Source organism: Anabrus simplex, chromosome 13 (assembly GCF_040414725.1).
Source record: "Anabrus simplex isolate iqAnaSimp1 chromosome 13, ASM4041472v1, whole genome shotgun sequence".
In the NCBI taxonomy this organism is placed as follows: domain Eukaryota; kingdom Metazoa; phylum Arthropoda; class Insecta; order Orthoptera; family Tettigoniidae; genus Anabrus; species Anabrus simplex.
This window is the reverse complement of record NC_090277.1, coordinates 96271020-96294349: the sequence shown is the minus strand read 5'-3', so window position 1 is coordinate 96294349 and position 23330 is coordinate 96271020. Positions and strand designations below refer to the sequence as shown.

Genomic DNA, 23330 nt, shown 5'->3' with positions numbered 1-23330 from the left:
TTTGCATTCTAGCCAGAAGTTAGAAATTTATTCCATGTTGTGTTGTACAGTGAAGGGTAGTGAATTATTGCCATGTAACAGTCTATCTACACATTAGGAACATAATATCGAAATTTTCAGTACCTTAGTACATATAATTTGCCTTGGTATAGCCTACTAATGGATTTGAAAAAGTCAAAAGTCGTGAAATCATTTACTAATGAAGGATAAAATGTAAATCCTTCAGGAAGTGAACAGGAATCTTAAGCATGCAGATTTGGTGCAACTATTAAAACTCACACCTTGCAATCGGGTTGGTCTGAACCAATGCCCTGGCTAGATTCAATATATGAGTCAGTGTCCATCAAAAGATACACCCTGTCCTCACAGCTTTTCCTCTCAGGCGTAGACAGTGTCAGTTTACCTAAAAGCCCCTCATCCATGGAGTCTTCTCTATGCTAATGATGTAATGCTGGCTAATGAGACCTGGGACAGGCTCGAGATACTGGTCCATCAATGGAAAACTACGCTCGATGACTTCGGACTGCAGCTCAACCTGACCAAGACGGCATACTTGGAGTGTGGTGAAAACAAAAACGGATGTTAATATTGTAGTTGATGGTACTCTGCTTGTCAAGACCTCTGACTTTCATTACTTCGGCTCCCACACGATATGTGATGGCGATACACTCCTGGATGCTCAAGCTCATTAATTAATTATCTAAATCTAATTTTAACATAAATATCAGCTTTAAGCCTCATAAGCCATACATACAAATTATATTCTGGAAAGAGCATTTTGTTAAGGATTACACAACCAGTCTCAAAATATGGTTTCTAATTTTAAGGTCGAATTTTACTGCAAACAATAACATAAAAGCACTTGTTGACGACAACCTTTTACAGATAAGTATACAGCGAAATGCCATTAGTGCTTTCCTCACTGAGATGTTCATGTCATAAATTCGAAGTCCTGATTCCCATCATATGAAATTTTAAAAAAAGACCTTGCTTATTGTGTCACAAATTTTTGTTTTTACTTCTCAGTACATTCACATGTTTAAATGTTCTCTGTCATCCCTTGTATATGGAATGTGATTTCCAACACACATGAGCCTTCAGCACAAGAAGGGAGGTTGGGATAAAGTGAATGATAATGAAATTAATGAGAAAAGGCCTTGAACATCTGAACTCACAGGGTAAATTGCACCTTTCGTTAGTCTCAAGAAAGTTCAGTTTCGCTTGCTAGTTAGCAGTAAGGTTGCTGAATAACCCAGTGAGCCTGTCTGTGTTTGGATTTTGCATTCTAGCCAGAAGTTAGAAATTTATTCCATGTTGTGTTGTACAGTGAAGGGTAGTGAATTATTGCCATGTAACAGTCTATCTACACATTAGGAACATAATATCGAAATTTTCAGTACCTTAGTACATATAATTTGCCTTGGTATAGCCTACTAATGGATTTGAAAAAGTCAAAAGTCGTGAAATCATTTACTAATGAAGGATAAAATGTAAATCCTTCAGGAAGTGAACAGGAATCTTAAGCATGCAGATTTGGTGCAACTATTAAAACTCACACCTTGCAATCGGGTTGGTCTGAACCAATGCCCTGGCTAGATTCAATATATGAGTCAGTGTCCATCAAAAGATACACCCTGTCCTCACAGCTTTTCCTCTCGGGCGTAGACAGTGTCAGTTTACCTAAAAGCCCCTCATCCATGGAGTCTTCTCTATGCTAATGATGTAATGCTGGCTAATGAGACCTGGGACAGGCTCGAGATACTGGTCCATCAATGGAAAACTACGCTCGATGACTTCGGACTGCAGCTCAACCTGACCAAGACGGCATACTTGGAGTGTGGTGAAAACAAAAACGGATGTTAATATTGTAGTTGATGGTACTCTGCTTGTCAAGACCTCTGACTTTCATTACTTCGGCTCCCACACGATATGTGATGGCGATACACTCCTGGATGCTCAAGCTCATTAATTAATTATCTAAATCTAATTTTAACATAAATATCAGCTTTAAGCCTCATAAGCCATACATACAAATTATATTCTGGAAAGAGCATTTTGTTAAGGATTACACAACCAGTCTCAAAATATGGTTTCTAATTTTAAGGTCGAATTTTACTGCAAACAATAACATAAAAGCACTTGTTGACGACAACCTTTTACAGATAAGTATACAGCGAAATGCCATTAGTGCTTTCCTCACTGAGATGTTCATGTCATAAATTCGAAGTCCTGATTCCCATCATATGAAATTTTAAAAAAAGACCTTGCTTATTGTGTCACAAATTTTTGTTTTTACTTCTCAGTACATTCACATGTTTAAATGTTCTCTGTCATCCCTTGTATATGGAATGTGATTTCCAACACACATGAGCCTTCAGCACAAGAAGGGAGGTTGGGATAAAGTGAATGATAATGAAATTAATGAGAAAAGGCCTTGAACATCTGAACTCACAGGGTAAATTGCACCTTTCGTTAGTCTCAAGAAAGTTCAGTTTCGCTTGCTAGTTAGCAGTAAGGTTGCTGAATAACCCAGTGAGCCTGTCTGTGTTTGGATTTTGCATTCTAGCCAGAAGTTAGAAATTTATTCCATGTTGTGTTGTACAGTGAAGGGTAGTGAATTATTGCCATGTAACAGTCTATCTACACATTAGGAACATAATATCGAAATTTTCAGTACCTTAGTACATATAATTTGCCTTGGTATAGCCTACTAATGGATTTGAAAAAGTCAAAAGTCGTGAAATCATTTACTAATGAAGGATAAAATGTAAATCCTTCAGGAAGTGAACAGGAATCTTAAGCATGCAGATTTGGTGCAACTATTAAAACTCACACCTTGCAATCGGGTTGGTCTGAACCAATGCCCTGGCTAGATTCAATATATGAGTCAGTGTCCATCAAAAGATACACCCTGTCCTCACAGCTTTTCCTCTCGGGCGTAGACAGTGTCAGTTTACCTAAAAGCCCCTCATCCATGGAGTCTTCTCTATGCTAATGATGTAATGCTGGCTAATGAGACCTGGGACAGGCTCGAGATACTGGTCCATCAATGGAAAACTACGCTCGATGACTTCGGACTGCAGCTCAACCTGACCAAGACGGCATACTTGGAGTGTGGTGAAAACAAAAACGGATGTTAATATTGTAGTTGATGGTACTCTGCTTGTCAAGACCTCTGACTTTCATTACTTCGGCTCCCACACGATATGTGATGGCGATACACTCCTGGATGCTCAAGCTCATGCCAATACCGTTTGAAGTGGCACCACGTCACAGGAGCCCTCAGTGACCAGAACATCCCTCTGCACCTCGAATTCAAGATCTACTGCACAATAATTTGTACAGGGTTCTCTATGGTTCCAAGTGCTGACTAGCAATGAAAAGATATGAGCAAACGCTTCATGCAGTGGAGATGCATATGCTGAGATGCTTCATGGGAGTAACATGACCTGACCATATCAGAAATGAAACCGGATGGAGCACTTTCAAAATAGACTCCATTCTGGACAAGATGAGGAAAACAATGCTGCACCAATGTGGTTATGTCAGCAGAGTAGATGCTGAAAGGATTACAAAATGGGCATTGACATTCAGTCCGGTAGGATGGAGACTCCAGGTCGCCCGAGGGAAAAATGGATGGACTGCTTGTAAGAAGACATCTGCCCCACTGATACTTCATATCGGACAAATGGAAAGAGAGACGCATGATGGCAAACCCCATATCTTGATGGGAACAATGCCAGGAAGAAGTTACATGTAAGTCTGGAAAAATAAAATGGTGGTAATAGCTGTTTCAAGGTACTAAACATCAAAGTAATCATCCCTTAATCAAGGGAAGTACCCAGCCTTAACATCAGATAACCACTTCAATTAGCCATTTCCATTCCCTCGCCCTTTAGAAACTGGAAGTACACGACATTCTTTTCCTCTCCACCGACAAAAGTTGTATTGAAAACTGTGTTACCAAAGTGTTTTTCTTGTACATGAGAGTTATCATTCACACTAACTAAACACATTTCTAATCTTGTATAGAAGACTTCTATAGTTTACCTGGTCATTTCTTTGTCAGTATCAGTCAAACAAAGAGGGATCAAGTTCTAATCAAAATATCACAAATTCACTAGAATAGCAGTTGCCGGTACAATGTAGGCAATATTTGTGTCTTTCTAAGGTAGCTATTTGAGTAAAGGAACTTATTAACTATAGGAGAAAACAATTCAAGAATGTGTCATTAACGATGTGACGTTTCTTTCTTTTCCATCCAACTCACTACACAAGCTATCATCTGCAGTGTGTGCGAGTGTGTGCATCTCAGTATGGCAAAGATTAACTGCACTTGTCTTAAAGCTCTCTTTTAACTAGTCAATGGTATATATCCACACACAACACAACAGATATTCTCCATCCTCATTGTCAGAACGCTGGTTTACCTGGATAGCTACTAAGTGCGTTCATACACCTTCTCTCAAGACTCTTACCCAGGTAAGAAGTAAAACACAACCAAATCTTTCTTTCATTTGTAGGTGTCATAAATCCGCCATGCACAGAAGGCAGTGGCTAGGAGCGAAACGCTAGTGTGAAGAATTTTCCGCCGTGAGTTATCTTTCCGCACGAGGACGACGGACGAGGCAGGGACGACACCAGCCAAGGCTGGATGCTTGCCAAGTTTATCGGTGCCAGTCTCTACCTGGTATTGGCAGCAAGGATCGAACTGCCATGATATCGTATAGAGTCCAGTGCACAGCAATGATAGGGCTGCCAGCGGCGTACAAAGGTAAGGACGCTCATTCCATATAAGCCCTGCAAAAAATTAAACAACAATGAAAACTAAATTCTGAACTGTCTTGTGACTTATTCAAGCAATACAACATAGGACACGAAGCCATAACCACACATACAAACTATAAGTTCTTCTGCACTTTCGAAAATAATTATTTTCTCTATCACATTTGCCACACTCTCGGAGGAGAGGCGGGGTGTAGTAGGTGCAATTTGAGCCACATTTGTGGACTTAGCATGGTTTAAAGCTGAAACAGGAAAGTGTCTGGTCCTGCATACTATTAATAATAGTCATGGGCAAAAATCAAACAGATTGGGAAAAGAGGCAAAAAAGCCTTGTTGTTTGCAGATGATATAGTGATATGGGGTGAGGATGAAATGAAAATGAAAAAAAAAAAACAAGCCAAGAGATAGAAAAATGTGGGATGAAAGTAAGCACAGAGAAGAGTAAAGCAATGGTGATGACAAGGGAAAGGAAGGGGAAAGACAAAACTGAACAGAAAAAATCTGGTCATGATCAAAAGTTTCAAGTATCTGGGAAGTGTGATCACAGAAGATGCAAAGGTAGTCAAGGTAATTGGGAAAAAAACACCAATGAGCAAATTTTCTACCAGAGTGTAAGGGGTATTCTGTGAGACTGAGATGTTCCAAAGCAATGTAAAAATGTTTTATATTCAACTTATTATGAGCCCATACTTAACATACTTTGTATGCTACTGGAAAATAAACAACAACAACAAAAGGAGAAGAGAGCAGAATTCAGGCAGCGGAGACAAAATTCTTAAAAGGCAGAAAAGGCAAGACCAGAAAGGATAGAGTTAGTACTGAGGAAATCAGAAAACTGACGGGAAAAACTAAACTGAAGTGGTATGGGCTCATGATGATTAAGGGAGAGGAGAAAGTGCCAAAAAAGAAGGTATCTGCATAAAAGTTAATAGGAACGGCCAAAAGGATGACCCCAAAAGAGATGGGCAGACACAATGAGGGAGAGCATAGGCAAGAGGGGAGGAAAACTAGATGATGTACTGAGAAAGGAAAGGAGTGGTGGAGAGACAGGCAACGATGGAGGTCCTTGATTCACAACCCGACCCCGGAAATTGGAAACGGGAAATGAAGAAGAAAAAATACATGGATTTAGCCCATTTTTTGCGTGGATGCCTTTCCTGTTGCCAATCCTATGTGAAAGGATGTACTCAACCATTTTACATTTCAGACATAACTGGATTAAGGTCTTACAATTTTGCTTTACGTCGCACTGACACATATAGGTTTTATGAAGACAATGGGATAGGAAAGGTTTAGAAGTGGGAAGTAAGTGGCCGTGGCCTTAATTAAGATACAGCCCTGGCATTTGCCTGGTGTGAAAATGGGAAACCATGGGTTCGAACCCACTGTCTCCCGGATGCAAGCTCACAGCTGTGCGCCCCTAACTGCACAGCCAACTCACCCAGTGAACAAGGTATTTACAATGGATGTATAAGGGAGAAGTATATAATTTGTGAGGAATGCCAGTCTGATCGCATTCTGTTGATTATTGCTTATATGTTGTTTTCAAATGTTTATTTTAATATATTTAATTTTCCAAGTTTGTCAGCTGTACATGGAGAAATCCTTGTGGCATTCTATCATTTTCATAGGCTAGGTAAGGTCCAACAGAAAACCAGATTTGCAGTTCATGAACGTGACCTAGGATGAGATAGCTATTTGTTCTACCACTATTATAATTTACATTAGGGATCTTCTGGTGAACTTCGGCAGCCATTTACCCAGATTTTTGCCTTATTATTATTATTATTATCATCTACATATTAAAAGTTTACTAAAAACAGCTATGGCAAATCTGTTCGTCTATTCTCCTCGACCGATTGGCTTTAATTTTGTTTTATTCTCTCTGGAATTACCTGGCTGTTAATCATCCAGCTCCATGGCTAAATGGTTAGTGTGCTGGCTTTCGGTCACAGGGGTCCTGGGTTCGATTCCCAGCAGGGTTGGGAATTTTAACCATCATTGGTTAATTTCTCTGGCACAGGGTGTGGCTGTATCTGTTGTCTTCATCATTATTATTCATCCTCATCACGACGCGCAGATCGCCTAAGAGCGTCAAATCGAAAGACCTGCACGTGGCGAGCCGAACATGTCCTCTGACACTCCCGGCACTAAAAGCCATACGCTATTTTATTTCATCCGACATTGATAGGTCTCTAAGTTCAGCTAACTTTGAGTGATCCTAAAATCATATCATTAAATGATCACTCCAATAATTGCAGGCGAAGGCTTATCCTAACCCGCAATACATTCTGTACTTAGCAGGTTGCTAAGTGACGAACACTTTCATTAATATTCCGATATGTGATTTTCATCCTTAGTAATGTAATTGCATGCAGCCTTGTTTGATTTCTACCCATCAAGCCAGAGAGTATGCACTTCCTCTGATCACGGAAGAATACTATTTCCTTTAAGATACTCTTTGATTCTCTAACCTTTCCCAACTTACAAATATATTCAACAAATGGCAGAGCGTTCCTAATAACGTACATGCTGCTAAGAGAAAAAAGTCTACTTACAAACAGACCCATCATGACATACACCATAGACATTATCTGGGAACACTTATCAGAGGATAACCTAGCTACACGAGAATGAGTCAAGGCCACGAGACAACCGTTCTATATATAAGAACTACGATTAAAAATACCATTACCTATTACAACACAATATAAAGCTTTACATCAGGAACTGCAGGATAAAAAAGGGAATATGTGGATGGATTTTTACCAGACAGCACGATGACGTCAGAATGGATGAATTCTGACTACGAACTGTGGCATACCATAACACGCTTCTTATTAAATGTTTATAAAACCATTGAAGAGGGCAGGCAAAACAAGATGACTACGACAGGCATATCACGAGTTATCTGACTTATTAATAACTAATGCTGCGGAACAGCACGGCTCCTCTAGTTACTATTATTTAATAATAAGAGAGTTGTCATTAGGGAACCTCCGTGGTACAGACGGCAGCGCGCTGGCCTCTATCCACCGAGTTCAAATCTCAAAACACTCCATGTGAGATTTGTGCTGGACAAAGTGGAGACGAGACAGGTTTCTCTCCAGGTACTCTGGTTTTTCCTGTAGTCTTTCATTCCAGCAACACTCTCCAAAATAATTTCATCTGTCGGTCATTAATCATTGCCCCAGGAGTGTTACAGGCTTCATCAGCCGCACAATTCCTATCCTCTCTAACCTTTCATTCATTCATTCCATTCCTGACCCCATCGAATGAATGGAAACAAGCTGTGGATTTTCAAGAAAGTATCATTATTGGTAACTTGACCGTTAACACATTGGTCGCAATATGTAATATAATTACGATTCTACTTTGCCCTGACTTGAAATTCATAAATAAAATAATGAACTGAAATGCCCGTAATATGGGTGCCAGAATTCACCAAAATGGATCCCTCAAATTTAGAGAGAGCATGATAATTTTCTTTTCTCCCAAGGCATGTTCCTGAAGCTGCATGTTGGTAAATCCGTTACAGGCCTCGCTTAAGCCTCTGAAAAACTATTAAACTGGTGGGAACTGCATGTAGGTTCTCGAATAACTTTTTCATTATTAAAAATAAATTATTTAAATTCTCATACAACCATAATTAGTGGAAAAGTACTTCATCAACACACAATTTAAGCTATACACACACTCTATTGCTTTACGTCGCACCAACACAGATAGGTCTTATGGTGACGATGGGACAGAAAAGGCCTAGGAGTGGGAAGGAAGCGGCCATGGCCTTAATTAAGGTACAGCCCCAGCATTTGCCTGGTGTGAAAATGGGAAACCATGGAAAACCATCTTCAGGGCTGCCGACAGTGGGGTTCGAACCCAATATGTCTCGGATGCAAGCTCACAGGTGCGTGACCCTAACCACACAGCCAACTTGCCCGGTATACACACACTCAGTAAATATTAACATGGCTGGAAGATTCTCCTTGTACACAACAAAATAACCCTGTAACAAAAGCATATGGGAAATTCAGCAAAAAATAAGCTACAATCTGCAATAATACAACAACGTGAAAATACAATACACATTTATTTGTATATAAACACAAGCCTCGTGGATTAAATACATCTGCTTTGATATTGTACCTTTTATATACACTCATTCTATCACTTGCTCGCTTTCATACGTTTTAATCCTCTGCAATGACCATTTTTCACAAATTTTGGATTTTAAAATTAAGCACTAGTTTTGAATGTAAGTGATTTTTTTTTTATTTCACTATTTTGAGTTCATACCTTCTACTTCATATCTGTAAAAGCTGTAATACAATTACCATGAAAATAGTGGATTGAAATTAGTAGGCCTAGGTTTCTTTTTAACTAATAAAATATGCTGATATTGAGTTTTTTAAATAATTATATGAACCAAATTTTATACTGCAGTACCGATCAACTCACATAGCGTGTTTGTTTCGTAGTAAATGCATTTGTTTCATAGCAACGATGAAAACAAGAGAATGTACGCTGTGCGGGCTTAGTTTTCCACAATAAAAGACACAGCCCGTATGGCATATAGCCTTTGACCATAATGTGTTAATTATACTTTCAACACTTTATCTATGCCTTGGAACTGGGCCATAGATTATTAAATACTTGTGCCCTTGACCACGTACAGTGGAACCTCAATTATCCGTTCCCCGAACCTACGTTTTCCCAGATCAAGTACTCAAATTACGTGATTCCGCGAGCGTAATTAAATAACGTTGTAAAAATCCCACATTATTCGTTCCTCGAAGAAACGATTTCCCGTATCAACCGTCCAGAAATTTCAGTCCCATCAATGCTACATCCTCGGTCAAGCGTTTTTCAATAAACTGTACCTAACAGAAGGACAACTATGGTATATTTATGGATCTTGGCGTTAACACCCCGTCATTGCGATAATTAGAGCAAGTACTGTACGGGAAAAGCGATCGGCAGTGAACTTGCATAAGGGACCATCTTAGCAATGAATTTGGGTAGTATTGTTTAGAGAATCTCGGAAATTATAAAGCGGAGAGTGGTCACAATAATTGTAAGGAGAAACAGAGCATTTGGACAGCTCTACTTGAAGAAGGAATTAGTTTCGTCAAATGTTCACACTTGAAAAACGTCCACGTTATTTCCAGGGTTAGATGTTTATATTTTTACTTTTTTCGATTGTATTGCCGAACACGTTTTTGGCACTTTCTTCAGGGCACTGTATAGTAACTGGGCTTTCACGCAGGAATCGAAACTGCTCCTTCTTAACACAAATCTTGCACAAACCTAGTATTTTAATATTATCGTTTACGATTATATTATCGAGACCAGAACAGGTGTTGCACCTTACATACAAAAAGCCATGGGAGGTCTCGGGATTGCCTGTTACTATTTTGGTCCTAATATAATAGTTTTATTACAGCCAGTTTTATTATCTTGAGAAGTTGCTGAATGGTGTGGATGAAGTCTTAGGTAAGGAGTACAAGATGAACATAAATAAGTCCAAAACAAAAGTAATGGAGTGCAGTCGAACGAAGGCAGGTGATGTAGGAAATATTAGATTAGGAAACGAAGTCTTAAAGGAAGTAGATGAATACTGTTACTTGGGTAGTAAAATAACCAACGATGGCAGAAGTAAGGAGGACATAAAATGCAGACTAGCACAAGCAAGGAAGAACTTTCTTAAGAAAAGAAATTTGCTCATTTCAAACATTGATATCGGAATTAGAAAGATGTTTTTGAAGACTTTTGTGTGGAGCGTGGCATTGTATGGAAGTGAAACATGGACGATAACTAGCTCAGAAAGAAAGAGAATAGAAGCTTTTGAAATGTGGTGTTACAGAAGAATGCTGAAGGTGAGATGGATAGATCGAATCACGAATGAAGAGATACTGAATCGAATCACGAATGAAGAGATACTGAATCGAATTGGTGAGAGGAGATCGATTTGGCTAAATTTGACGAGAAGAAGAGATAGAATGATAGGACACATCTTAAGACACCCAGGACTTGTTTAGTTGGTTTTTGAAGGAAATGTAGGTGGCAAGAACGGTAGGGGTAGACCAAGGTATGAATATGACAAACAGATTAGAGCAGATGTAGGATGCAATAGTTACGTAGAAATGAAAAGGTTAGCACAGGATAGGGTGGCATGGAGGGCTGCATCAAACCAGTCTATGGACTGATGACTCAAACAACAACAACATTACAGCCAAATGGCCATGTAAGTAAGTACATTAATTTTAACATTTCCAAGCCACATAGGTCTCATTCTTCTGAACAGAACTTAATCAACATTTCCCAAGAGTGATATCTATCACATTCACGATCGCACATTTTACACATGCATACGAATTCAGGTTCATGAAATGTTTTGGTTTTGCAAAGCTTAAAGAGAAAACCACGAACAGCCAATCTAATTACAATATGTCTTAACTCGTTTGCTTCCATCCATCCCCACGTTGTCATAGCATCCGTTGCATAGAAATCTAACCAAATGTCTTCTTCTCTTTTCTGCTTCAGTTCTGTAAGTAGTCGATCGTAATTTGTCGTGGATGGTAGTGACATCTTGAAGCGTAGCTCTTTGATCAGGAAAGATTCCCTCGTCAGAACATACACAAGTCGAGATAGTGTATACTTCGAAAGCCCCAGAGCTCTCTTTAAGTATGCAGCTTTTCGTCGTAGACTATTAATGTTTAGGTATTCCCAGACGAGTTGTAGACCATAGGTGATTATAGGCACAACTTTAATATTGAAGAGCTGTACCGCTGCTTTAACTGACATCTTACGTAAATCTTTGATTTCGTTCACTGCTTTAAATGCCAAGATTGTCCTGTTCTCTATGTGTTTTGTGAAAACATTACCTCTGGTTTGGAATATGGCTCCCAGATATTTAAAGTGACTAACCCTTGTTAGTTCTTTACCATTGTAATGGACTCTGTCAGTCACTGCTGGCCTTCCCCCTTTTCTGAAAATCATGTAGAGAGACTTTTGGTCATTTATGCTGAGATCAATTTCATGTGCCCATGCTGCCATAAGATCAAAAGACTCTTTCAGGTCCTCCAACCGTTCTGCAGCGAGAACCATATCATATACATACAACTTTACAGCATCTTTGATGCATTATGTCACATCTGAAGTGATTATTGAGAACAGAAGAGGATTTACAGGATCTCCTTGTAGTACACCATTGGTTTGTGCTATTGCATTCGATATTGATATGTTATCCTGTATAAATACTGTATTGTTGGAGAGAATGTCTCTGATTATGACTGTCAAGTAGTGACTCTTACCAATTAATTGTTCCAACTTTGTCAGGAGTATGTTCCTATTAAGCATATCGAAAGCTTTAGAGAAGTCAAAAAAGATTGCATGGAGCTTCCCACCTGCTACTCTAAGTGCTTCCTTGATATCTTGTTTTAAACACTCCACAGCTTGCAGGGCAGATCTACCTCTTCTGAAACCAAACTGTTGCTCTGGTATATATTGATCCACAAGTGTTGTTAGTCTATCGGTGGTCATTACCTTAAAAAGAGTCCATTCGAGAGCGATACCTCTGTACAAGTCTGGATCTCCCATGTCCCCTTTGCCCTTGTATACCATTTTGATGTAGGATCTTCTCCAGCTATCTGGTATTCTACCTCTCCTAAGACATTTGTTCATCAAATAAGACCACGTTTCCTTTAAAATTGGAGTCACCGTTTTTAAATGTTCATAGTAAATCTGATCAGGTCCACAAGCCTTTCCATTTCCCATGCTGTGTATAGCGTCCTCGATATTCATTACTGTTATAGGAAAAACTCAGTTACATCTTCTGATTGTATCTGTAGTGGTCGAGTATCTTTAACCTGAAGCACTTGACACATATGTTTTTCCCAGGTTTCTACTGGTATGTCCTTAGGGAATTTTGGTTTTCTTGGGTTCAGTATTTTATAAGGATGTCATTCAGCAACTTCTATTTTCTTTATATCTAGCATTTCTTGGTACTCTTTCTTCTTTTGTTTTATTAGCTGCTTATAGAGCCTACGAGAAAGTGTGTATATTTCAAGGTTTCCTGGGGACGGATAATTCAAGGTAATGTGTAATTTATTCAGCGTTTCTTTCCTAGCAACATTAGCAGTCTGAGTTGAACCAGGGCTTTGCTTTCCGTTTGTATGGATCTGTATACTGTATAGCCTCCAGCATCTCGCACATGCCTATTAAAATGCGATTTCTCACCCTTTCAAGTAATACACTCTTCAGAGCACATCGTGTTTATAAGAACTAAAAGATGTTTGGTCCTAATATAAGACTGGGAATTTTACGTTTTTGTGTTAAAAATAATAAACTGCAGTCGTTTTATTTGCGCACATTACATGTACCAAATAAATGGTTTGTATCATTTCCAACTCGTACTGACATGTGCTGCAAACGCACTTTCTAGCTGAGCCGAGGTCAGGAATAACCGAAATTTCTGAAGTTTTGATGATAATTTTTTTCTCTTTCCAATTCGATTGGATTAGTGACGGGTAGAAAAAGCTGAGACCCTTCCATCAGGTCATGTCATCTTACGTAATAACGGGGATGCTTCTACACATGGGGTTGCTATTCTTGTCAATAAAAATATCAAAGAATTCATACACAAGATGATTTGTGTCTCTTTCAGAGTGATATATATCGTCCTCAAATTGAATAGTAAATTCTCCATACAAGTCATACATGTCTATGCTCCAACGAGTACTTCTGACGAAGAGGCAGTGGAACAGCTGTATGAAGATATCACCAAAGCGAAAAATTCAGAAGACACAACTCTGTATCATCATTGGAGACTTCAATGCAAAAGTGGGTCAAAAGGAAATCGGAGAACCAGAGAACATTGGTACATATGGACTAGGCGATCGAAACGAAAGAGGAGAAAGATTGCTAGAATATCTCACAGCCGAAAATCTCTATTGCATGAATACTTTCTTTAAAAAGCCCATCCAACGAAAATGGACATGGAAGAGCCCCGATGGACAAACCAAGAATGAGATAGATTTTATCCTGACCAACAAGAAGAAATATTGTACAGATGTTACTGTTCTCAATAGATTTGATACAGGAAGCGACCATAGGCTAGTTCGAGCAACCTTTACATTTGACCTCAAACTTGAACGGTCCAAAATGACAAGGGGGTACACTTTTCCAAGAGTAGAGGACTTAGAAACACATCAATCATCATTTCAACAAGCTCTTACCAAAAAACTTAACCCAACAGAAGATTTGAAATACTTGGACGTGAACGAACTTAATGAGAAAATTACAGTCAGTATTCAAAATGCAGCAAAGGAGATCCCATTGAAGAAAACTAATAAGAAGAGCCGACTTTCACTCAATACCATGCAGCTCATTAAGGACAGGAAGACAATGGACAGGGATACAGCAGAATACAAAAATCTTAACAAGACCATTCGCAAGGAAATAAGAAAAGATCTAAGGAAATTGAATAATAACATGATCATACAGACAATTGAAGAAAATAAAAACATGAAGATTTTAAAGAACAGCATGTCTACAGGAAGACCAAAAATTACAAAACTTAAGAACCAAAATGGAGAAATAGTCACAGATAGGCAAAAGATTACTGAAGTTAGAGATTTCTACTACAAGCTGTATACATCAACCATTAATAAACCATCCAGTGATGAACAACTAGCCCAGAATTATACACATGAAGTAACACCGGAAGTAACCACTGCTGAGATTGAAAGTGCTCTTAAACAACTAAGGAATAAAAAATCCCCTGGGGAGGATAAAATAACGAATGAAATGCTGAAATTAGGTGGAAGAGATCTGCTAGAAGCCGTGAGAATACTCATGAACAAGTGTATTAACTCTGGAAGAATACCAGAAAATTGGAAAAATGCTGAAGTGATACTTCTCTTCAAGAAAGGTGATAAGGAAAATTTAGAGAACTATCGTCCTGTGAGTTTGTTATCACACCTTTATAAGCTCCTGACTAAAATTGTAACCAACCGCCTCACAAGAGAACTGGATTTTTATCAACCTGCCGAGCAAGCGGGATTTCGTAAAGGCTTCTCAACTGTTGAACACATCCAGACTATTCGTCTTCTTCTGGAGAAAACCACTGAGTACAACATCAAGATTCATCTGGCCTTCATTGATTATAAAAAAGCTTTTGACTCAGTGGAGATCTGGGCAATCATGAAGGCACTTCAAAATGCCATGATAAACTCAAGGTATATAAAGCTTCTGGAAAACATTTATGATCAAGCAACAATGGTAGTCAGAGTGGACGAAGACCTCATCACCAATAAAATCCCAGTTGGCAAAGGAGTTCGACAAGGTGACACAATCTCTCCAAAGCTGTTTACCCTTGCCTTGGAAGATGTATTCAAAACCCTTCATTGGGATAATAAAGGAATAAAAATCAACGGGGTATATTTGAACCACCTGCGTTTTGCCAATGACATTGTGCTCATAAGTGAAAATCTAGATGAGCTAGAAAGCATGATCCAAGAATTAAAAACTGCTTCTGCTAAGATTGGTTTGGAAATGAACATTAATAAAACGAAAATACTAAGCCCAGAGAGTCGACCACTTAAAACAGGAAACCAATATATAGAAGCTGTCGATGAGTACATCTATCTTGGACACAAGATAAAACTTGGAAAAGACAACCAACGTGCAGAAATTCCTCGCAGAATAGGTATGAGTTGGACTGCATTCCGAAAACTAAGATTCATCCTCACTAACAAGGATGTTCCAATTAACCTGAAGACCAAGGTTTATAATACGTGCGTGCTGCCAGTTACAACTTACGGTCTGGAAACGATGACTCTGACGAAGGAAAGTGCTCGCAAGCTTCAGCGAACACAACGAGCCATGGAGCGACAGATGCTAGGGATCAGCCTTAGGGATAAGATCCGTTCAGAGGACATCAGGAGAAGAACTAATGTAACAGACATCCTAGAGATAGTAGCAAAACTAAAATGGCAATGGGTAGGACACGTAGCTCGACAAGACTACAACAGGTGGACCTCTAGGATTGTTCACTGGAGACCATGGGGACACAAGAGAGGCATTGGAAGACCCCTGAAGAGATGGCTCGACGACATAAAGCTGTTGGCTGGAACACGCTGGTTCCAAGTGGCTCAAGACCGAAGACGATGGAAGCACATGGAAGAGGCCTATATCCAGCAGTGGATTGAAATAGGCTAGAAAAGAAGAAGAAGAAGAAGAAGAGAATTGAATATAATGCATTCAAGAACTTCTGAGAATCGATACCTTCTCGAGTTCAAAACATAACCTTTAAAAGTCTATGTCGACCTAATTTACACAGTACAAGATTTCCAGAAACTGACTACGTACCAGAGACCAAATTACAATGGAAGATTAAGAAAAGAAGGGATTTCGCCATCATGCTGGGCGCTTTTGTATCTAATGTGCTTTATTTTATTACATGAAAGAATTAAAAACTACTTGTGGTCGATTGTAGTTTGGCTTGACATCATTAGATTTTTTGAAGAGTTTGGCTAATCAAAGTTGCTGAACTGAAAGAAGCTGGCGAAGTTTCCCCTGTAAAACGGAATATAAAATATCGAGATTTTGAACTCGCGTACCAGTAATTAATGCCTGATGCCGGTTTTGTGGTCTAACTTGCCTGCCACTCATCCGAAGGGCCCGGGTTAGATTCCCAGCCAGGTCAGGCATTTTTACCTGGATATAAGGGCTGGTTCCAGGTCCACTCAGCCTACGTGATTACCTTTAATTGAGGAGCGACCCTGGTCTAGAGAGCCACCAGGAATTACGTCCGAGAGGATTCGTCACACTGACCATGCGTCACCTCGTAATCTGCAGGCCTTTGAGCTAAGCAGAGGTCGCTTGGCAGACAAAGGCTCATTGGGGCTTGAGTTTGGTTTGGTTTAGGAGTGTTGTAAGATTATAATTATACATATTTCATTTTTGTGACGTTAGCCAAATTGCCTATGGCTTTCATTCATTCCCGGATTTTCTGTTTTCCCGTGTTGTACTTTTTATTTTAATGGTCCCTCCAAAAACGGAGAATCGAGGTTCCACTGTAGTTATTTCTATCCACAGGTAAGGGTCTACGTACGTACATCTGCTGTAGAGAGTCTGAAAGAAAGCACATATTCTCAGTCAACAAGATGAGCGATGAAATACAGAAGCACAAGGCTACCATGTATAAACGATATAAACCAAATCAAACCCCATGGCGTAACATCCCCGAAGGGCCTTGGCCTATCAAGTGATCGCTGCTCAGCACAAAGGCCTGCAGATTATTAAGTGCTGTGTGGTCGGCACGACAAATCCTTTCGGCCATTATTCTTGGCTTTCTAGACCGGGGCTGCTATCTCACCATCGGAAAGCTCTTCAATTGTAATCATGTAGGCTGTGGACCTCGAACAGCCCTCAGATCCAGGTAAAAATACCTGTCCTGGCCAGGAATCGAACCCGGGGCCTCCAGGTAGACGCAGGCACACTACCCCTACATTGCACGGCAGTGACAAATAATACTGACTACTGTCAGCTTTTTTATTAAGAACACTCGAGTTTAGGCTTCAATTACTGACGAACCAATAGTCCTATTGTAAAATGAGTTATACCAATATTTTCCTTGTTTATTTCTGCATTAGGGTGTATAAGACAAATTGTTTTTGAAGTTCGTTAATTTTTCTTTATTTGTGGTTGTAGTAAATATTGTCCATGTTTTTTGCCTCTTCTTTAGAAACTGCTCACATAGACCTTCCTGCTTCTAATATAACTAAAATTAATGGACTATGAATAATTATGCATTCATAATAACTATCAATCAATCAATCATCTGCATTTAGGGCGGTCACCCAGGCGGCAGATTCCCTATCAATTGTTTAGCTCATATTTACATTTATTTATAATTGTTTACCCAACTTTTTTTTTAATATTTTCAATAGCCATACAGTGTGGGAGTGTGATACATGTATTGTCACAAGGTGTCAGAAAACTAGGTACACAGGAAGAGCATAGAGGTAGAAAGAGGGTTAAATATAAAAAAAATTAAACAAACAAGTATACAAAACTGGCAAATAGAAATGATCTTAGTACGTACAATCAATCAATCAATCAATCATCTGCATTTAGGGCGGTCACCCAGGTGGCAGATTCCCTATCAATTGTTTAGCTCATATTTACATTTATTTATAATTGTTTACCCAACTTTTTCTTAAATATTTTCAATGAACTTGGAAATTTATCAAACATTTCCTTTGATAATTTATTCCAATCCCTTACTACTCATCCTATAAATGAATATTTGCCCCAATCTGTCCTCTTGAATTCCAACTTTATCTCAAGCTTATTCTTCTACCGTACTTATATTGTACGAGATTGAAAAGAGAATTGTATTGGTAATTTCCTGTTATAAGCTAAAGTAATACCAGTATTATTTCTTTTTAGAATTTCTATTTCTTACTTTTATGTTTACATCTTTTTATAGTGGTTAAGTGTAAGAGAGGGCCGTGAGCCCTAACTTCGCCACAAATGTAAGTCAAGAATAAATAAAATAAATAAATAGTTAAAGCATTTTATAAAACCTGCAAAACAGGGATTGATTAGGGAAGAGTTCATCTATTAAAGGAGGCGAATTTGTTCTTGTTTTCTGTTTTCCTTCCTGTTGCACCCTCTACCAACATCAGTCTGTCATTGTGCTTATTCTTATATTCCCCCCTATCTGTTGTTTAATTTGTACATTTGTTTTTTTTCCACTTCTTACAGCAAAAAAAAAAGTAGTATGTTCTAACAATATACACACCCGTTCCAACAGCGAAGATCCCTGACAGCACAGCAGTCTTGTGGAGACAGTTACCAACCGAGATCCAGCGAGCAGTCTCATCACCTAACCGAGAAGGTTCCACAACAATTATGCTGCAGCCTGCCTCTAGAGCTTTCTCTAGCTCTAATTCAAATGCCTCATGGGCATTTTCATTGTCATACACTTCCCTGATGATGGCGATATCATCTGGGCCCATATCACTGGAAAAACAAGAAACTGATTAATCAGTGCTTTTCAGAATACATAAACCATGTATAAATTTATATCAACTTCTAAGTCTCAAGGATGAGAAACCCTTAACAGTACTCCATTATGTGGGTAATTAAGTGAAATAGATCCGGCATTAACTGACCACTCGAAGGAAAGTTGGCAGATCAATGCCACAGATTAACCATGCCACAGGGTTTTGAATGAAGCCACAAAGTCTGCAGAATAATATTAAGAATCTCAGTAAAATAGTGAACTTCATCCTTGGGGGTTGGCTTAGATGATCTGTAATTATCCTGCAGCTCACATTTAGGGCTGCATTAACCTGTTTCTTTCTGTTGTCAACAGAATTTATTGTACTGAAATGGAAATTGTCCAACATTGAGTTTAGATATGCAAGCTTTTAGTCATTTTACCAACTTAATGGTTCACACAGAAAAATCAACTGCTTATATACATATTCCAGGTGTCTGCTGTAAATCCTTCCTCTGAAGATTATTTTTAATTTTAAATATAGTAGGCCTAATGTATTCTATTAAACTAAATGATAAATATGTTGTATTTGTATATACCACTTTGTGATATTACCTGTAGGTTGAATAAGCCCTTGATAAATATTTGCCCCCAAGTTGTCCTCTTGAATTCCAGCTTCTGTGTTGGACATGCAACACAAACAATTGAATTTATTCCAAAGATCTTTCCATATGGTGTCTCACATCCATCTCTGCTGATCCTTCTAGGGGCTATGAAGTTAAGAAGCTCTTTCTAAATTTTGCTTTTCTTTCAGCAGGTTGATATCCGAAGAGTGGATGCAAAACAATCGTGGAAAATTTACACCTTTCGATATTACTTTCAACCTCACTTTTTATAACGCATGGAAGAATCCTAGTGAAATCATAGACTTTATCCATGGGGTTAGCCTTAGACAACCTGAAATACTGTAGCTCTCATTTCGAGCTGCATTAATCTGTTTTTTTATGTACCGACTTGTACTAGACTGAGCTGACATTTTCTCCTAGAAAGCAGCATAAGGCCAGAGCTATTGGACTTAATGTTTAGGGAATGCATGGCCCAGTTTGTTCCATACTGCTCCTTGAAGAAACCTTCTGCTTCAACTTACACCAATGCTCTTTGGATAAGTGTATCAACCAGAGCCAAACTTAGGTAATGATTTAGTAATGCTTCCAGTCAGCCAGCTTATGTTTTAGATGGAAAGCACATACTTGGGTCTTAACAGGATTATTCCAAAGAGAATTATCATAATTATGTATGGTCTTAATTACTAAAAATCAAGTCTCCTGATATGATACGGTACCATTTGATTTACTTGAGCATTAAATTTAACACTCAAATAACGTTATTGGTTTCATGTCTCGCCCACTTTTTTACTTGCCAGTTAATCTACACAGTAAAATTCTCAGAGGATGGCTGCCAATGAGACAACAAACAGTGTTTGACCTTCACTCGCAAGAAGTTACCCATCTCAACCAAAGGTGAAATACACAGGTACACCTGAATAAGTCAAACCTCTTATGCCATATATGCTATAAACAGATCAATGGCAACAAATCAGTACATAAATACACAACTAAATAAATTCTAACTCCTTATATCATCCTACACGAATTCGTCACATTATTTTTAATGCCATGCAATACGTAGCAACCATCATGCTATTCTTAGTGAAAACACCATCTTGAACAAACAGGACTCAATTCAGGAACAAATCCTAAATATTTACCTGCCGTATGTAGCAATTTAAACTGGCACCCACAGACAAATCATTCTGCCAAACATCCTTGGAAGGCAAAATTATTTCACTCTTAAAACCATGAAGAATGTCAGCAGTTGGTGGAATACTATCCATCCAGTCACTATTATTACCTACTGTGCAAACAAATGTAAGCAGAATAATAAGTGTTTGTAAACCATTTATGGATGATGTTTTAAGGAGAAAAAGGTTAAGATTATGAGCACAAATACCACACATGACATCAATTACAACTATCATTTAGGAATCATATCTAGTCATACTAATTATTTGCCCCTCTCATGTTCTTTAAACTGTTTATCATTCAGGTAGCAATAAAACGATTTCAGTGTACAGATTTCAACAGAGTTTAAAACTATCCCCACTCTTTCATCTTTGATCGCAATTGCAAAATTTATGGCTTTATCCCAGTCAGCAAATGGTACACAAACAGGACGATCACAGAGCTAATTATTATCGTTCAACAATACGCAAATTGCATAAGAGGAAATGTGAAGTCTGTTAAGTCAACAGACACAAGTTATCATATAGAACATCCCTCCAATACAACCTAAAATCATTGTCGAGACGTGCTGCTAACCAACAATATAATTCACAAGGTAGTCAAAATAATGATCAAACGACACAAAATACAATAAACCGAAATGAAATTCGAAAAATGACGAATACTTCAGTAAGTAGCAAACGAACATAAAACAGCAACAACCACCCATGTTAAGAGTCTTGTTATAAACTTGATATTAGTAAAGAATATCGCGCTGGAAGAAGATCGTTAACAATGTTGGTAAATATTCCTCTTTCCTCCCGTAAAGTCAGAACTGATGAAAACGTAATTACGAAAAGGTGGAGGTTTTTATTCAAAATGCATTTAAAAATCAGTCCGTCATATCGTATATTGAAATGAATACAGCATAAATTGGACTAATCTCCCATCAAGACGAATTGAAGCTCAACTTCTTAATCACCGTGTGCCGATCGGTGCTCAATACCTACTACGGAAAAACATATAATATTACCAAATTAGGCGGAATACATGCCACTGTATGAAGCCGAAGTGTATACTATTAAAATAATACATTTCCTATATTTTATATTTTCTCAGAAATAGCATTAAAAAGCAAATTTCTACCAACAAACCTGTCACCAGCCCCGATATCAACCATCTTTGAGAGTGCATGATACAGAGATCGTGGTACCACACTTGGAAAAAGAAATTTACTTTCGGAACATTAATTACTCCTTGGCAAGTCCAAGTATTCCTTACAATACTTACAGTAATATTAATAACTTAGAATTGAGACGGTAAGATAGCGTTCTCTCTTTCAATAATATACAGTTCTAACTTCCTCCTTCCAAATGATACAAAGCTGCCAGTTTCAACATAAATAGAGAATAAGCTATGGAGTTCCCGTCCGCTGTGTTGAACAATCAACGAACAATTCCAAATCAGGATTGCAATGGTAAATATGTACAACTAAAAATGCATTGTGTTAAAAAATATAGGGTATCTCTATAAATTATGCTCCAACTTTTCATGCAGCAACTCTTCCCAAGAAGGTGTGTGGGCTAATGTGGAGACCGCTGCCATTTTTGATCCTGCATCACCGTATTATCATGAAATCATTAGAGGGTATTAATAGAAACTACGGATGAGGTAAGTTGAAAGATGTATAAATCATTTCAAACCCGATATGAAGGCGAGAAAGTGTACGGTCAAATTTTTATTTCACTTCTTTTTGACGTAGAATACCGGCACGCAAGCCTACGTATTTCGTTTCGTTCGCGAACGTACGGTACTGTGGGCCCGCGGAGAATTTCGAGCCTCACACGGGAATGTCCAGTAATTTTGACTTCATACTTTAAAATATGTTTCAATAACCGATGACGACATGGTGAGTGGTGGGGGCGATTGCAATTTTCTTTTCAAATCGAGGTTGTCACGCGGCGGTAAAATTAGTACAGCTCGCCATATCGTGATCAAGGATCATGAAACATTATTATTATTATTATTATTATTATTATTATTATTATTATTATTATTATTATTATTATTATTATTATTATTATTATTATTATTATTATTATTATTTAACACACAGTGAAACCTGTATCATCAATGCTCTAAATTGAGGGAGTATTAAAAAATTCCGGGAGTGTCCCAAGACAAGTTCGGCTTGCCATGTGCAGGTCTTTTGAATTGACACCCGTAGGCGACCTGCACGTCGTGATGATTACTTATTTATTTAGCGTATGGCATAAATTCTACATATATAGGCTACAATTGAATTTCATATCAGCATGTCGAGCCCTTCCATCCACTCTAACACCTTCAATCCAATTAATCACTCAATACTGATCTGCATTTAGGACAGTCGCCCAGGGGGCAGATTCCCTGTCTGTTGTTTTCCTAGCCTTTTCTTAAGTGATTTCAAAGAAACTGGATATTTATTGAACATCCCCCTTGGTAAGTTTTTCTAATCTTTAACCCCCTTCCCATAAACGAATATTTAGTCCAATTTGCCCTCTTGAATTCCAACTTTATCTTCATATTGTGATCTTTCCTAATTTTAAAGACACCATCCAAACTTATTCGTCTACTAATGTCATTCCACGTCATCTCCTCTGACAGTTCGCCATCTCCACTGACAGTTCGGAACATACCACTTATTTCTCCCAAGTCTTCCCAGCCCAAACTGCAACATATTTATAACGCTACTCTTTCGTCGGAAAACACCC

At 38.5% G+C, this 23330-nt stretch overlaps 1 protein-coding gene across 1 annotated transcript; it reads right to left on the bottom strand.

The window, feature by feature from the left end:
* Positions 1-3261: 3261 nt before the first annotated feature.
* Positions 3262-21764, bottom strand: Pmi (Transmembrane protein Pmi). Its single transcript, XM_067157304.2, has 3 exons — positions 21732-21764; positions 18596-18816; positions 3262-4800 (listed from the first exon to the last, which is right to left on the bottom strand). Exons 1-3 carry the CDS (start codon positions 21755-21757, stop codon positions 4514-4516), a joined length of 534 nt encoding a protein of 177 aa, XP_067013405.2. The 5' UTR covers positions 21758-21764; the 3' UTR covers positions 3262-4513.
* Between the last annotated feature and the right edge of the window lie 1566 nt (positions 21765-23330).

What these genes read in the sequence shown, in the direction of transcription:
- Pmi (XM_067157304.2), bottom strand. Translation starts at nt 21,757, where the DNA reads ATGGTTGATATCGGGGCTGGTGACAG. An exon ending in GATATCGGGGCTGGTGACAG is followed by an intron (nt 18,817 to 21,731) that starts GTTTGTTGGTAG and finishes TTGTTTTTCCAG; the next exon opens with TGATATGGGCCCAGATGATA. An exon ending in GATCTTCGCTGTTGGAACGG is followed by an intron (nt 4,801 to 18,595) that starts GTGTGTATATTG and finishes AATTTTTTGCAG; the next exon opens with GGCTTATATGGAATGAGCGT.